The sequence below is a fragment of the Marmota flaviventris genome, chromosome 2, assembly GCF_047511675.1.
Source record: "Marmota flaviventris isolate mMarFla1 chromosome 2, mMarFla1.hap1, whole genome shotgun sequence".
In the NCBI taxonomy this organism is placed as follows: Eukaryota; Metazoa; Chordata; class Mammalia; order Rodentia; family Sciuridae; genus Marmota; species Marmota flaviventris.
Genome location: NC_092499.1, coordinates 80,938,698 through 80,951,829, shown reverse-complemented (window position 1 = coordinate 80,951,829; position 13,132 = coordinate 80,938,698). Strand labels below are relative to the sequence as shown.

General features: G+C 35.0%; 1 protein-coding gene across 1 annotated transcript; it reads left to right on the top strand.

The window, feature by feature from the left end:
- Window positions 1-1,977: 1,977 nt before the first annotated feature.
- Window positions 1,978-2,910, top strand: LOC114088115 (olfactory receptor 4K14-like). Its single transcript, XM_027929666.2, has one exon. It carries the CDS (start codon window positions 1,978-1,980, stop codon window positions 2,908-2,910), a length of 933 nt encoding a protein of 310 aa, XP_027785467.2.
- Window positions 2,911-13,132: the final 10,222 nt, after the last annotated feature.

Sequence of the window (13,132 nt, the reverse complement as noted above, 5' to 3'; positions counted from 1 at the left end):
AACCTCAAGTCTATTGCTCTTTAGAAAGCAGTTTCTTGAACTGAACTTTAATTGAAAATAAAAAATAATTGTCCTGAACCAGATTTTCTTTTTGGTGCATTTAATCAGAAACATTAAAGCAAAATACTCCACAATTTTTTTTAAGTTTTACTTACTTTTAAATCACAAAAGCTACATTTTCATTATAATTGTAATCACAAAGGGAACAGCACTTGTAAAGAAATATATTAATAATAGACTACCATTACCTTGATAGTATCAACCTACATTCTTTTCCCTTTTATCTTTCTCCCTCACCATTCCACTCATTCTCTTGTTCTTACTCTCTGGAACTTGATTGCAACCCATATTTTCTGTTTATGAAATAGTCAATAAGTGAAACTTGTCAGATTTCTGTTATATGAAAATCTGCTAATTATCTCCTATCTAGGTTGTTGGTGAAAAGAAGGGGAGAATAAGGGGTCTACTAATTAGAGGCTATCCCCCAGGTGGTATAGATTATTATCTTATATTAAAATTTCTTTACATGTTATATTTTGAAACTAAAAAATAATAAGAATTTTTATGTAACTGTACTATCATTTAGATCAAAGTTTCCTCAAAGACATTTTCTAAGACTATGATGTCATTCTGTAAAACACATATAACATAATAATGACATTCCCATAAAATTACCAAACATACACACGTTGATTAAAATTCTAAAACCTATCCTGTACTTAATATACCTCAACCTTGATAGGCTTTTACATCCAGAATAAGCTTTTATAGATTAAAGAAATCTTTCTCTTTTAAATTTTGATTATTATGGATTCAGGAGAGAGGCATATTGATTAGATACATTAGATATATTTAGGGAGATATATACATAGAGTCACCCGCCAAAATGCTTTACTTGATTTTGTTTTGGTTTTGTTTATATAACTGGAGAGAGAAAAAGAGGGAGACATGATAATGTATATATAATTTTCTGTGTTTTACATGGTGATATGTTTAAACTAGGTTTTCATTTCGACTTCTAGGCATAATGTTTAAATACAATTACCCATTGGACAATGATACCTACATTGATGGGTAAAACATAACAGTACTCTGAAAATATGCATATTCTTGATTCTCCTAACAGTTTCTGTTCAAACTTTGCACATCATTCCTTCCATCTTTCTATGAAAAAAGGACAACGGAGGAAAGAAAGAAAAGATGTTCCTAAAGTTCTCACCTATGTTAAAGTCTTCCAAAGTGTCCAACAACTCTTAAAGAAACTCTGAAGTCTGAAAAGGGCAAATATACATGTTCATATGAAACTGTTTATAATGTTCCATACTGTATTTTTAGATTTTGTGTTATATATTAAAATTATATTGAGATAAGACCTAGTTGATCATTTTCATTTCCCTGGCAGCTAATAGGCACTTCAACTTGCATATTCTCTGTCTACTTCTCTTTCCCTTTTTTTCTTCCTTCCTCCCTTTTTTAATTCAAAAGAGTTGTACATATTTCTGTACACAAAATGATAGTTTCATACATGAATACATTGTGTAATATATAAACTAAACTATTTAACATGCATTAACTCACTATTTTTGTAGTGAGACCATTTAAATTCTGACTCAGAAACTTTGAAATATATAATCAACCATTATTATTGCTATTAGTTATAACCACCATGATATGTAGTACACCTTTTGTACACATTCCCCATTTATCTCAAACCCTGAATCTTTTGACCACCTTTGCCCCAATTATCACCACCCACCCAAGCCCAATCTCTGGTAAATACTATTTTACTCTGTTTCTATAAATTCCACTTTTATAAATTCTGAATATTACTAACATCATTCAATTTTCTCTTTATATGCCTGACTGACTTTAATGCCTCTCCTTTATATAAGGTGCTCTAGTCTACCCATCTTGATATAAATGACATGATTTTCTTTTCTTTATGTAGATTCAGAAGAGAATCTGATACCTGTGATAATGGACATGCAGAATTATTCGGTGGTGTCAGAATTTGTGTTGCTTGGACTTTGCTCTTCACGATATCTACAAAATTTTTTCTTTGTATTTTTCTCTGGGATGTATGTAGCCATTATTCTGGGTAACCTCCTCATTGTGGTCACTGTAATTTCTGCCCCTAACTTGCAGTCCTCCCCTATGTACTTCCTGCTGGGGAATCTGTCTTTTGTGGACATGTGGCTGGCCTCATTTGCCACCCCCAAGATGATCAGAGATTTCCTTAGTGATAGAAAGATAATCTCCTTTGGAGGATGTATGTTTCAAATCTTTCTCTTCCACTTTGCTGGAGGGGCTGAGATGGTGCTGCTGGTTTCCATGGCCTATGACAGATACGTGGCCATATGCAAACCCTTGCACTATATGACAATGATGAGCCGGCAGACTTGCATCAAGCTGGTGTTCATTTCCTGGGTCATTGGATTTCTGCATTCCATCAGTCAAATTGCCTTCACTGTGAATTTACCTTTCTGTGGCCCCAATAAGGTGGACAGTTTCCACTGTGACCTTCCTCAGGTGATCAAACTTGCCTGCATGGACACCTATGTCTTGGGTATACTTATGATCTCAGACAGTGGCTTGATTTCCGTCAGCTGTTTCCTGCTGGTCATGATCTCCTACACTGCCATCCTCCTCAGTGTCCGTCAGCGTGCTGCAGGAGGCGTCTCCAAAGCTCTGTCCACTTGCTCTGCTCATATCATGGTGGTCACACTCTTCTTTGGACCCTGCATTTTCATTTACCTGTGGCCCTTCAGTGAGTTTGCTGTGGACAAATTCCTGTCTGTATTTTACACAGTTTTTACTCCACTCTTGAACCCCTTCATCTACACATTGAGAAATGAGGAGATGAAAACAGCTATGAAGAAACTGTGGAACCAACAAGTAACTTTTCACTGACTTCCTGCTTTCCATAGCACCACATGGTCCCACTCATTTAAGAGATAAAGATTCTGAGATAAGATTCTGACCTTGTGTTTGTTTTTATAATTTTAAACATTTTATGTAATAGACAATTCATTTAAGCACAAATTATTTCTATTACTTTATTTTATATATAAAAACAAATGCATGTATGTACAAATGTACATATATATGTGTATGTGTGAGTGTGTGTGTGTGTGTGTGTATATATATATATATATATATATATATATATATATATATATATTTGCATCTACATTTGGAACAAACTCTATGTTTAATTGTATTTGTTATAACCAGATTTATCTTTCTAGCTTATTTTGCTTAAAATGTTGATATAAAATGAATTTCAATTTTATAATCATAACCCAACATACCATAGAGGAGTTATCCAATACATTAGACATTTTGTATAAGGCAGATAAACTGGAATTAAATAATGAGTGCCCTGTGAATCTTTCACTTGATTTTTAGAAATTGGAGAGGATGAAAACACCCTCCAATTCAAGACTCTTTAATTTTAAACAGTGTTTGTTTCCTTGTGAGTGTGTAGGATACTTTAATCTTTTATTTAAAAAAATAGATGTTTGCCACTGTTATGCAATTTCAGTAGCTATTTTTAATATGGGAAAATCCTTGTTTTATGGCACAATATTTTATGGTATGATCACAAGTTACTATGTCATATTTAATATGCACTGGATTATTAAATTAATATATTGCCACCCGAAGTAGTTTTTTATATACATTGCATCCTTTACTTAGGTGATTCTATTATTGTGGGGCATCATTTAATAGGAAGTTTGTGTTTGAATCCCAGAGATTCATCTTATACTTATTTTAAATGTCTCTGTATTCTAAAAAGATGATTTTATGTTCTATAATCAGATCTCCTTTTAAAAATATTAATTTTCTTCCACATATGAGAGAGAATATGTAGTATTTAACTCTCTGTGTCTGGTTCATTTTCCTTAATGTAGTGTCCTCCAGCTCCATCTATTTTGCTACAAATACCAGGATTTCATTCTTCCTTAGGGCTAAATAATATTCAATTGTGCATATATGCCACATTTTCTTGCCCACATTTCATGCCCACGATGTGCACCTAGGTTGATTGCATGACTTAACTATTGTGAATAATCCTACAATACAGTGGGCATAATCATTACTTTTGGATATATATCTAAAAGTGGGATAGCTAGATCATAAAATATTTCTATTTAGTTTATTGAGGAATCTCCATACTGTTCTCTGTAATGGCTGTGCCATTTTTTTATCATTAAAATAAAACAAATACTATGTAAGTATTATTTTATGCAATAAATAAGCATTTCTGAAGTACCTACTATAATTCAGATTTTAGACACTGAGCTAGTATTAGAAATAGAGTATTTAAGAACATACATTCCCAGAATCACGGAGCTTTTACTTTAATGAGTAAAAAGGAAGGTACACAGTCATAAAATTTGCTAAAGTAGGAATACATAGGATATGATCTTAGAGCACTTAGAGAAACTACCCAGACCTTACAGTTAGGAAAAATATTCTTTCCTCCTTTATTCTTTCAAAATTTCCTAGAATTCTATCCTATCAATTTATACACATGCACATGAACATGCACACACACACAACACACACACACACACACACACACATACACCAGAGAAAGAGTGTGTGTATGTGTTTAGCATAAGAACACCCTTACACAAAGTTCCTAAATATCCAATCACATGAGGTATTTCATACCTCTTACAACTATCCAGTGACTCACATTCCATTTTTTAATCTCTGCTCCAATCTCTACCTTGCTTTGGCCAGATCCCTGAGGATGAATATGAATCATTGTATTGTCAGTCTATATACAGACACCGTGGGGTTAATTAGTTGTGTAAGTGATACACATGGCTGTTGGATGTATTAGTGAAATTCAAGGGCAAGAAATCATCTATTTTCTGAAAATTATGAACTCTTGTATAGAACTTGCATAAGGAGCCACATATTGCAAATTAAAGGAAGTGTTTGTGAAATTCATTTCTCACTTTTAAATGAGGTAATTTGAATGCACCATACAGTGAATTTTTTTTTAATGCGAGGAAGCCAGCCTCAGTGTGTCATACCTGTAATCCCAGCTACATGGGAGCCTGAGGCAGGAGAATTGCAAGTTTGAGGCCAGCCTGAGCAACTTTGTGAGGCTCCATCTTAAAAACAGAATGCAAGTAATATGGTTCTGTAATTGACACTTGAGTTTAAATTGTAGGAACCAATTCAAGAAATCTACTTTTTACTGTAAACTGCCTCAAGTGACTCTTATTCACCACTAGTATTAAAAACTATGTATGGGCTAATTGCTGATCTCAACCACTTGCAGCAGTAACTGCTACTAAGAATTTTTTGGAAGGATTTTCTTATGAGAGAAGACTCTATAAAGGGACCAGGTTGTGTTTCTAGAAATACATCACTAGGATACAATAATTTTTAAAATTCAACCACCTAAATAAAATACATTGCTTATGGCTAGTGGACCAGGTCAGTAAGAAATCTCTGAAAAGTTCAGGGAATCTGAAATATCCCTTCTTTTCTTTAACTGCAATCATTGAAAGATTGGCTAATTCTTCTCCTAATTCTCTGTAACGTATCAATGTTTTTCTTCAACATGAATATTAAAATAAATTTTAAATCAAATTAGTTACCTGAATCATTTTAATAATATGTCATTCCTACATACTAAATTCTTAAATGAGACTTTCAAATTTCAGGATATCTTTTGGGAGTAAAATTTCAAACATACATAGAAGAAATTATTTTTTTCCTGTGTTACTAGGGATTGAATCCAGTCATGTTCTGAGCTACATCTACAGCCCCTTTTTAATTTTATTTTGAGATAAGGTCTTGATAAGTGGCCTAAGATGGCCTCAAACTTATGATCCTGCTGCATCAGACTTCAAGCTGTTGGCACTACAGGTATGAGCTCCTGCTTCCAACTTCATTTTTATCTCTTCCTCTGATTTCTGATGATATTTTGAAGAAAAGAATTGAAAGACTTTCATAAAGCAAAATATATATCACCAACCATTGGCTCTTCAGGTAACTTCCTCCTCCATCCACTAAGAATGACTCAGGTGGTAGTGATATCTGTGCGTGTATGTGAGTGTGTGTGTGTGTGTGTGTGAGAGAGAGAGAGAGAGAGAGAGAGAGAAGACAGAGTAAAATGGTAGTTTCCTATATTTGTTTTATCAACCCAAAATGTGTTTTCTTGTATGCATCTCAGTAATGAATTTTACTAACTAGCACATTTCATTAATTTTTTTGCCAATTGCTAAGTATTCTTGTCTAAATACATATATTTATGATAATGAAATGCAAAATCTCCACTAACTACTTTAGCTTTAGCTTTCTTTTTTTTTTTCAATTATGTTATTTGCCTGTCAGAGTATTGAAGCCTGCTAAGCATTTCATAAACTTTAATCATTTTTTTCTGCCTCTTAAAGATATTCACACTTTTGAGTAAAGCACACTTATAGTTCTTTTTTGTCTTTATAAGATAGTTAGTAAGTAAGTCTAAACTATTATTGGCAATTATTCTTATCTCCAGTCTTGCATCAACATTCTACTGAACAGTTTCACTGGGATATTACATCATGACATGAAACTATTGAGAAAGCAAACCTTCTACTTTATGTAGGTTACTTATCATCTAACCACAGATCTCAACCAAATATGACTTCATAGTATCATTCTTAATTACACCATTTTTGCCACTTTTACCAAGACTTGAATTCTCCTAATTAGTTTTACTTTTTAGGAAGACTTAGTAAAGGGAATATATATTAGTGAAGTATTAATTCTTAACTAATTCAAAAGATCTAAAAAAATGAAAAAGAAAAAAATGCCAAAATTCCCAAATTATAATAGATAGCAGAAGAAATCAGGAATAGAATGAAAAAAAAATACTTAGAGGTAAATGAGAACACTGATACAGTGTATCAAAATCTCTAGAACACTGTGAAGGCAGTGCTAAGAGGAAAGTTCACTGCATTGAGTTCATTCATTAAAAGAATAAGAACTCAAATTACCTAACACTATATTTCAAAGCACTAGAAAAAGAACAAATCAATTCCAAAAGTAGAAGACAGGAAATCATTAAAATCAAAGCTGAAATCAATTGAATTGAAAAAAAGAAATAATTAAATTGACAAAACAAAAAAAAAATTGGTTCTTTGAAATAAATAAATAAAATTGATAAACCCTTAGCTACACTAATGAAGAGAAAGAGAAAACTCAAATTACTAAAATTCATGATGAAAAAGCAAATATCACAACAGACACTACTAAAAGATAGAAGATAATTAGAAACTATTTTGAAAATATACTTCAATAAATAGAAAATCTCGAAGATATCAACAAATTTCTAGAAACATATAATCTTCCCAAACTGAATCAGGAGAAAATACACAATTTTAACAGATATTAAGCAAGGAAATAGAAGAGGCCATCAAAGGCCTAACCATCAAGAAAGCCCCAGGACAAGATGATGAATTCTCAGTCAAGTTCTACAAGGTCTTCAAAGAAGAATTAACATCAATACTCCTCAAATTATTCCATAAAATAGAAAAAGAGGTAACCCTTCCAAATTCATTATGAGGCCAGTATCATCCTGATATCAAAACCAGACAAAGGAAATAAAATTTAGACCAATATCCCTGATGAACATAGATGCAAAAATTCTCAATAAGATTTTGGCAAATTGCATACAAAAACATTTTAAAATAATGTACCCTGATCAAGTGGGGTTCATCCCAGGGATGCAAGTTTTGTTCAAAGTACAGAAATCAATAAATGTAATATATCACATCAATAGATTTAAAGATGAGAATCATAGGATTATCTCAATTGATTCAGAAAAAGCATTTGACAAAATACCCTTTCATGTTCAAAATGCTAGAAAAACTAGGCATAGTAGGAACATTCCTCAACATTGTAAAAGGTGTATATGCTAAGCCCAAGACCAGAATCATTCTAAACGGAGAAAAATTTAAAGCATTCCCTCTAAAAACTGGAACAAGACAAGGATGCACTCTTTCACCACTTCTATTCAAAATAGTCCTTGAAACTCTAGAGAGAGCAGTTAGGTAGGTGAAAGATATTAAAGGGATACAAATAGAAAAAGAAAATTATCACTATTTGCCTATAACATGATTCTCTATTTAGAAGATCCAGAAAACTTCTAGAACTAATAAATGTAGCAGGATTCAAAATCTATTCCCATAAATCAAAATAGCTTCTATACATAAGCAATTAATCTTCTGTAAGAGAATTTAGGAAAACTACCCCATTTATAATACCCTAAAAATACTTGGGAATCAATCTAACAAAAGTGATGAAAGATGTCTACAGATAAAACTACAGGACACTGAAAAAAGAAATTGAAGAAGACTTTAGAAGATGGAAAGATCTTCCATGCTCTTGGATAGGCAAATTAATATAGTCAAAATGGCCATACTACCAAAACTGTTACACAGATTTAATGCAATTCCAATTAAAATCCCAATGACATTCTTCATATAACTAGAAAAAATAATCATGAAATTCATTTGGAAAAATCAGAGACCCAGAATAAGCAAAGCAATCCTTAGCAAAAAGAGTGAAGAAGAAAGCATCACAATACCAGACCTTAAACTATACTACAGAGCTATAGTAACAAAAATGGAAAGGCATTGGCAACAAAATAGACATATACACCAATGATACAAAATAGAAGACAAAGAAACACACCTAAATAAATATGGTTATCTCATACTAGACAAAGGTGCCAAACCTCCATTGGATAAAAGATAGCCTACTCACAAATGATGCTGGGAAAACTAGAAATCCACATGTAGCAAAATTAAATTAAACATCTGTCTCTTGACCTGCATAAAAAATCAACTCAACGTGGATCAAAGACTTTAGCACTAGAACAGAGACTCTGTGGCTAATGAAAGAAAAAGTAGGCCCAAGTCAGTGTAGGACCTGACTTCCTGAACAAGGCTCCTAAAGCACAAGAAGTAAAATCAAGAATCAATAAATGGGATAGATTCAAACTAAAAGGCTTCTTCTCAACAAAGGAAACAATCAATAAGGTGAAAAGAACGCCTACATAATGGGAAAAAAATCTTTACCACTCACACCTCACAGCACTAATGTCCAGGAGAACTCAAAAAAATTAACACCAAAGAAACAAACAACCCGATCAATAAATGGGCTAAGGAATTGAACAAACACCTCTCAGAAGAAGAAATACAATTGATCAATAAACATATGAAAAAAATGTTCATCATCTCTAGCAGTTAGAGAATTACAAATCAAAACTTCTCTAAGATTTCATCTCACTCCAGTCAGAATGGTAATTATCAAGAATACAAGCAATAATAAGTGTTTACTAGAATGTGGGGAAAGTCGTTCGTTTATACATTGCATGTGGGGATGCAGACTGATGCAACCACTCTGGAAAGCAGTATGGAGATTCCTCAGAAAATGTGGATGGAACCACCATTTGACCCAGCTATCCCACTTCTCAGTCTATATCCAAAGGAGTTAAAATCAGCATACTACAGTGATGAAGCCACATCAATGTTGATAGCAGCTCAATTTAACAATAGGTAAACTATGGAACCAACCTAGATGCCCTTCAACAAATGAATGGTTAAAGAAAATGTGGTATATATACACAATGGAATATTTCTCAGCCTGAAAGAAGAATAAAACTATGGCATTTGCAGGTAAATGATGGAACTAGAGAATATCATGCTAAGTGAAATAAGCTGAACCTAAAAAACCAAAGGCTGAAAGTTTTTCTGATCAGCAGATGTTGATCCATAGTAGTGGGGGGCAGGTAGTAAAGAATGAAGGAATTTTGATTGTACAGAAGGGAGTGAGTGAGGGGAGGGATGAGTCTGTGGGGAAGGCAAGGACAGTAGAATGAGACAGACATTATTACCCTATATACAAGTATGACTTCACTACTGGTGTGACTTTGCACCATGTACAGCCAGAGGAATGAGAAATTGTGTTCCATTTGTATACAATGTGTAAAACTATGTTCTACTGTCATGTATAACTAATTAGAACAATTTTTTTTAAAATTATAAGTTTCAATGTTTAAAATCCTAAACTTAGAATATAACTGTCTTTGCATCTAATTTAAACCCTAAATCTCACTATGTTAAGGGCATTTTCCCACTTTTGCTCTTTGAAGCTTACACAACTTAATCAGCATATATAGCATGTAAAAATGTCATTTAGCTACAATATCAGGCTCCTACAATCCCTCCTACAATACCAGGCTCTAGCTCCTATCACCCAGATCCTATCAGGAGGGAATGTGGAATCTGTGATTGCCAAGGCAAGCACAGCTTAGTACTGTTCCACTCACAGATCCAATAGTCAGTCCCCTGAGCAATAGTGGCTGCTCTGGAACACAGCCAGACTACGAGGAAAAGATCCATGGATTCTAGAGATGCTGCTGCTGTTATCCCCCAGGTCCTCTAAGCTGTGATCAATGGTGTCACTATTGCTGGGGCCTCATAGGAGTTCACAGTGACTACAATTCAGCCCCACACCAACACTTCCACAGAAACTAGGAAGCTATCAGTCATGAAGCTGCTTCTTTGGAGCCATCATCACAAAAACTAGATGTGCATGGAATTCCTGCAGCTCCAGCATGTTCTACTTTAGCCATGGACACTGCAGGCACCACACACATCTCTGAATGATACCACTTCCTCATTTCCTCTATGGCAGTCTCTGGACCTCCTGTGGCCACCCCTGATGACTCTACCCTAAATGTCTCTGCCCATAATTAACAGTCCCCAATTAGGTTAGTGAGCATGGATGGCCCCACTCTTCTTTAGCTATATAAGCATCATTCTTCCACCCTCATCAGGTGAATCCGAGAACTCCTTTCTATGGACTGTCCACTGTGCTACAGTTTTGACCTCAATAAATTCTTATTTGGATGGATTTTATTGTCTAGTTATGATCTTTGTCTTGGAAAGAATGGGCTGAGGTGGTTACAATAAGAGCTGATAATTCCAAGGGTTAATAACCCTGAGAATGCCTAGCAGCCTGAGAGCAGTGGAGAACTTCAAGGATCTGAGAGCTGTGGGAGAAACCCAGAGAAAAGGAGTTCCTGCTACCCAAGGATGCTGAGGATATTCCCAGAAATGACTAGGAAATCTGCAGACACCAGCAGCCAGAAACTGCTGGCGCTCAGTACACAGAGCTACACTAAGAGCCAAGAGTCACTGGTAGTCATGCTTAGAGCTGCTAATATTCAGGTAGATACATTTTTTCCATTAGTGATTTCTATCCTAATTAAGCAGAAGGACCCTCAACTGATTGGTAACAACACTGGTCGTACCACTACAATAGTCTCTATGGCAGGCTCTGACTTGGTTTCAGAAACTTTATTTTCTGAATTAGTATATTATTACTAATTATACAACTGCAGTGGTCTTTAAAATTCTGTGGGCTCTGTTTTGATTTCTGGAACTCTGAATCTGCAAACATTATGTTTGGCAAGCATCTGTAATTCTGTTGTCCCTTGCTGCCCTACCTGTGGGGACCCAATATGTGGTCTGTGTATATGGTTAAAAATCAGCACTTTAAAACCCTGGAATCTCTGTCTCTGCCTCTTTTTCTTGTCTCATGATACACTATCATTTCTATCTCTCAGTGAAAAGAATACATATGAAATAGTATCTCATAAAGTTTTCTGCTCAGTGAAATAATTAATGAGGATCAGTTTAAATCAGAGGTTTAAAGAAGATTGTCTCAACATAAATTGGTAACCAGGAGCACCAGCCACAAATTGGGTCTTTGAATTACAACACCAGACTCCAACTGGATTTGTTCTGCATAAAGGAGGTAAGTGAAGTTTAGAAAGCCCAGGATTGTATGAAGCTCTTTCTGGACCCTAGATTAAGGAACTTCTCTTGGTTTTATGTAATTGCCCACAGAAAAAAATCAACATGGACATCCTGACTGACTCTTACTTCCATCCAACACCTCACAGGTAGATTTCCATGCTTCCTCTGTACCCAGCATGGGAACCTGTAGCACCTAACATGGGATCACATCCTTTTCCCCCTGAGTCAGTTACTATCTCTCCTTCCTCCTCCTCTTTCTCCTTCTCACCCATGGCAGGTGCCTCTTCCTCTCTGTTTTCCCTGCACACCTATCCCACCAAGCCAATTTCCAAAGGAATTTAAGGTCAGGAAAAAAGTTGCACCCTAGCTTACTAAAAGGAATATTTTTGCTTAAATCTAATATGGATATGGGAATCATCAGGGTACATGCTCTCTTTTCAATGACAGGCTCAGCATAAGGAAAAGTCTTGTAATTTTCAGAAAAGCCTGGTAGATTCAGGGATGAGTTTCTTAAGCTGAATTTGATGATTATAGGAGGGATGTGGTTGCAGTGTTGACTCACCACTGCAACCTGATGAGAGAAAGCACATCCTTGAAAACACTGCTAACGTAGCTGATGGTCCAACAGCAACACATTTGCCATGATGTCTCAAGGCTCATTGACAATGTGGTCCTTGTACAGAGACTCCAAAAGAGCTCTGAGGGCCCTATTCATAGAATTAGAGTAGAGCATCCCATCCCTTGCATCCCAGAGGGGATGAAGAGATGCTTAGCTTAAGCCTGTCCATTACCACAGGGTCAAGGAGCTGACAAAGGAGGATAAGAAACCTGTGGTGTTCTTAAACTGCTTATCAGAGGCCACTGATGATGATGGATCCAGAATACTTGGAATGAGGGAACTTAATATCCATGCTTTCCATGACATAAACTGCTCGAGTCATTCAGAGGAAGATACAGAAGCTTGAGGCAGAACCCCAACCCTACTGTTGATCTCAACAGAAGATGCCTTCAATGTTTCCTAACAGGGGTTAGGCAGGGGAGGGGCTAAGGAGGATAGGAGAACAGAGAAAATTGCAACTTTGGACATCTTAATTATCTTATTATTCATGCATTATACATGATAGATTTATTATAGTTTACTTAAAATTATTATTTACAACTTCCTAAACAATGGTGAAAACAAGAAAAATTTTATTTCATTTGTCTAATTACACTTCTTTTTATTGTCAATTCAGCTTTACATTATGAATATTGAGATTATTTTATCATGATTTTTGTGTAGTTATTTTGTA

What these genes read in the sequence shown, in the direction of transcription:
- LOC114088115 (XM_027929666.2), top strand. Translation starts at nt 1,978, where the DNA reads ATGGACATGCAGAATTATTCGGTGGTGTCAGAATTTGTGTTGCTTGGA.